Here is a 5,000-nt window from a genome sequence, read left to right on the forward strand (position 1 = left end):
TTTTATTTTATACTATATAATATCATGGTTAAGTAAAGAAAACCTATATACTTTTATCAAATATTTTGTATATGTTTTGTAAAATGTGTGTATTTTTAAAAATTAGACCTTTAAAAATACCAGAAAATAAAAAGGAAAAAATAGATAATATGAACTAAATATAAAAACATATATTGACTATAAAATATACATATATATATACAAAAATATGGACTATAGCCCAGAATATTGTTTTTTCGGGATTCAAACACATTTTTACGAATAAAATTCCATAATTTTCATGATCTTATGTTTCATGCGTGGTAAAAGAAAAGCAAAGCATGTTCAAATTTATTACAGCATATGGTAAAACATGCAGCAATTAGTTTTTATTTATATCTATGTACAATTGATTTAGATAATGCTAACACCGCACTAATAATGTGATTGGCCAAGGACAGAATAAAAGTAAATAAACTATATTCAAGTATACAGATATTTGTTTCCATGACTTTTTCATGGCTCTTCTGTTTTTCCAAAACTTTTTCAGGCCTGGAAAATCCCATGTCAAAACTCCATGACTTTTCCAGGTTTTCCATGACCGTATGGCTTTTAATTGATGCAAATATCTTCGTTTGAACTCATACATGCTTTGAAATACACAGAGAGTATTAAGGAACTGCTATTTGTTTGTTTCAAAGATTTTGTGGTCACAAAGTTGCACATTTGTTCTAGCTGTGATGCATGAAACCGTCAATGTGTTGAAAAGAAGTGCATGAAACAAATGTTGCATGAGATCTTCAGTTACATCTTCATGCATTTTCAAGCACTCTCCTCAAAAAAACGAAATAAATAAAAATAATGCACTCACAATTTTCCAATTATCTTAATTCACACCCCCCCCCCTCCCCCCTCGTTCATAGAAAAGTACAACTATATTTTTGGTGTCAAATGATCATGTTTGGTTGATCTGTAAGTGAATAAATGCATGGGTTCTGCACGTTTGCACAGCTTCTTCAGTTCACTGATCTGTGATGAGGATCTGAGAGAGGAACTTAACCTCTGTGTGTGCTGATGTGCTTGGTTTTCTCCATATATAGCTCTTTTTACTAACTTGTATTTACCCAGGTTGCTTTAGACAGGATGCTGGTCTGACAGTTCCGTCACGTGTTGTTAAATATACCACAGTAAGGTGCTGACCTGCTGTCTGCACGCTAAAATGCTTTCTGAAAAGCGGAGCTGGCTGGATTACTTATGAAGTGTAATCTGATTACAAATTACATCGCATAATATGTAGTCTTTCTGATTCCACATTTATGGTGGTGAAATCTGACTACTTTTGGACTGCTTTTCTGCTGACCTTTATTCAATCCCACATACGGTCATGTAATCTGGCTACATTCAGATTACCTTTGTGCTTACCCTTATTTGATGTCACATAAGGTCAAGTAATCTGTCTACTTTTGGATTACTTTTGTGCAAACTACTGTAACTACTTTTGGATTACTTTTACAGATTGTTTACTCTATAGATTTAGAATATACTGCATTTGCTGTATATCTGATGGTGTAAACTATGATTGGATTAAACTTTTGGATTACATTTAGATTACTTTTCTGCTATGATTTATTTGAATTTGTATATGTTTTTTTAATCTAGCTACTTTCAGATACTTTTAGGTTCCTTTTAGATTACTTTTGTTCTAACACAGTACTTTTGGATTACATTTAGATTACTTTTGTTGTAACTGACTGCTTTTGGATTACTTTTAGATTACTTTTGTGTTAACCCTTATTTAAAGTCAACTATGGTAACAGAATATTTTTGGATTACTTTTGTTGTAATTGACTACTTTTGGATTACTTTTAGATTACTTTTGTGCTAACCCTTACTTGATGTTGCATACAGTAAACTAATTTGACTCCTTTGGATTAGATTCAGATTACTTTTGTGCTAAACCTTATTTAATGTTAAGTATGGTGACACAATTTGACTACTTTTGGATTACTTTGGTTCTAATTGTTTACTATTGGATTACATTCAGATTACTTTTGTGTTAACCTTTATTAGACGTCAAGTATGGAAACATAATTTGACTACTTTTGTTGTAATCCAACTACTTTTGGATTACTTTTAGATTACTTTTGTGTTAACCCTTATTTGATGTCAAGTATGGCAACATAATTTGACTATTATTGGATTACTTTTATGGTAACGGACTACTTTTTGGTTCCTTATAGATTACTTTTGTTCTAACAGAGTACTTTTGGATAACATTTAGATTACTTTTGTGTTAACCCTTATTTAAAGTCAACTACGGTAACATAATTTGACTATTTTTGGATTACTTTTGTTGTAATCGGGCTACTTTTGGATCACTTTTAGATTACTTTTGTGCTAACCCTTACTTGATGTTGCATACAGTAAACTAACCTGACTCCTTTGGACTAGATTCAGATTACTTTTGTGCTAAACCTTATTTGATGTTAAGTATGGTAACACAATTTGACTACTTTTGGATTACTTTTAGATTACTTTTGTGCTAACCCTTACTTGATGTTGCATACAGTAAACTAACCTGACTCCTTTGGACTAGATTCAGATTACTTTTGTGCTAAACCTTATTTAATGTTAAGTATGGTGACACAATTTGACTACTTTTGGATTACTTTGGTTCTAATTGTTTACTATTGGATTACATTCAGATTACTTTTGTGTTAACCTTTATTAGACGTCAAGTATGGAAACAGAATTTGACTACTTTTGTTGTAATCCAACTACTTTTGGATCACTTTTAGATTACTGTTGAGCTAACCCTTATTTAATGTTGCATACGGTAAACCAGTCTGACTCCTTTGGAGTACATTAATTATCAGCAACAAGAGCTTCAAAAGCTTATTGTTGAGGTGCAATGATGGACAGTTAATACCTCGCGATACTAAATAGCCCATCCAACATCTTTACATGTTAAAATAAATACAACTTTCATTAACTTTATTAATGTGCTTTTATAAATATGCCATAATTTGGGTTGATTTTGGAGATTGAGGACCTGAAATAACAGATGTGTTTACTCTACAGATTTAGAATATACTGCATTTCTTACAGTACTGCATGTGATACTCTATAAATACAAAATGTGTAATCATATACACCCAATACACCCCAAATAAACCATAATGGGTGGTGAATGAATGTACAAAACTCCCTTTGTGATGTTGAAAGGGTGCGTCGATGATTTAATACTCGCAAGATTATTGTGAAATATGTCAAATATGAGCAAAACTCATAACTAAACTCAAAACCATTTATCCTATAACATGCTGTAGTCTGTATTTAACCCTGACTTTAATGTTGTGTGCTCATATTAACCCTGACTAATATGTTTTGCCATTTTAGGTGATATGCTGTACTTCACTTTGTCTGAGAAGGGATTATACAGAATCAATAAAAACAAAGAGAGGAACATTTGGCCTCCGTCGACTCAAACGGGTGAGAATTTAGATGAACATGTCTAATAAGGCTTTGTATTTTAATGTTGTATTTCTGTTTCAGTGCTGTTGACTGTAAACTGAACTGTTTCATTGGCACAGTATTCAGCCAAATGAGCTCAAGTCATGATGAAAATGATGCTTTTTTAATACTGTTTTTTTCCTCCGTCACATTTAGAGCAGAAGTACTTGAAGCTGATCGCTGGTGAAGGCCAACACAAGGACAAAATGTATTCGTTCTTCGCAGAAAAACACAAAAATAAGGAGGATGAATCTGACCAGTGGATTCCACGAGTGTCTCAGAACTGCATGGTGAGAAAACACAGTCAATAATAACAAACGAGGAACATCGCTGTGTTTTACTGTACTTCTTTTGTGCTGAGCCTTATTTGGTGTCACATGTTATCTGGATATATTTGCATTACATTTACTTTTGTGTTAAACTTTATTAGAGATCACAGATGGTAATGGTATTTACAGGGTAAATGCAGGAATGAAGGATCATTTTTAAGCCTTTTTAAAAACCTTCTCCGAATATTTTAATCGCTAGAGCACTCCACGGGCCTTAATCTAAGCTCTAGCCCAGCCCGAGGCGAACAGGCTGTACCACAGCCGTTGTCCGCCAGCTAATCGATTGTTGGCCCGAGTCTGACTCGAAGCACAAACAGCTCATACTGTTACAGTTATTAAAATAAACCAGATCTGTATTAACAGACAGTTGATTTATTTTTGTTTCATTTTTTTTATCAGAATAATTTAGAGAAATGTTTGGAGTTTTTTTAAATGTAGGATTTAGTTTAAGTGACATCGATATTCAAGCGGTGTGTTGTCCACAGTGAGTTTAACCCAGTTCAATTTAACCCAGTGAAGCCTGCAGGCGTACGGCTGTTTGCCCTGTCAATTCAAAATATTCGTACCTACCATGACAGGCCGCGAATTAATGCAGCTTTTTGATTGATTGATTGATTGATTGATGTGACGAAGTGGCTGACACAGAGAGATCCATTTGCAGTATCTTTATTAAACACAGTTTAATAACAATAAGCACACGGATGTAATGCGTGTGCAAACTCACATCAAACACAGTATAAGGTCGAAGGGCTGGTGGCAGGTAAACACAGGATGAGTATGCAGGCATGGGTCAGAGGCAGGCAGCTAATCTCAGAGTCGGTGTGCAGGCTAGAGTTTAAGGCAGGCGGCTTGGATCAGAGTCGGGATTCAGGCACAGGTACAAGGTAGGCGGCAGGCAGAACAAGGTCGATGATCAAAGCAAGGTTAGCAACGGGTATGTACTGAACGGGTAGTGTTAGCCGGGGCAGAACAAGACTTCACAATGAGACTGAGTGTGTGTGCTGCTTATAAGTGTGAGCCGGGTGATTAGGAGATGTGCTGCAGGTGTAAGTGCTAATCAGTCAATGGATGATGTAATGTCAAAAGTCTGGTGATGATGACCTCTGCTGGCCAGCGAGGGGAATGACTGGGATCGAGTCGGTGACAATTGATGTATTTATTTATTTAATAATTTAAACA

General features: G+C 34.7%; 2 protein-coding genes across 12 annotated transcripts in view; one reads left to right on the forward strand and one right to left on the reverse strand.

Moving 5' to 3' along the window:
• LOC101884989 (synaptotagmin-4) overlaps positions 1-5,000 on the reverse strand; it is a 64,877-nt gene that overhangs the window by 29,511 nt on the left and 30,366 nt on the right. The window lies entirely within an intron of this gene.
• LOC100537452 (semaphorin-7A) overlaps positions 1-5,000 on the forward strand; it is a 31,499-nt gene that overhangs the window by 8,352 nt on the left and 18,147 nt on the right. For all 8 annotated transcript variants that reach the window (XR_015514591.1, XR_015514593.1, XR_015514592.1 and 5 more), the window contains 2 exons: positions 3,379-3,471; positions 3,649-3,782. Coding sequence is in view for 3 of the 8 variants with exons in the window: in XM_087292877.1 (XP_087149003.1) it covers positions 3,379-3,471; positions 3,649-3,782 (227 nt within the window). In the remaining 5 variants the exon portion in view is untranslated. The remainder of the gene's footprint in view (positions 1-3,378; positions 3,472-3,648; positions 3,783-5,000) is intronic.

Source organism: Danio rerio, chromosome 18, assembly GCF_052040795.2.
Source record: "Danio rerio strain M-AB ecotype USA chromosome 18, GRCz13ab, whole genome shotgun sequence".
NCBI classification, from domain to species: Eukaryota; Metazoa; Chordata; class Actinopteri; order Cypriniformes; family Danionidae; genus Danio; species Danio rerio.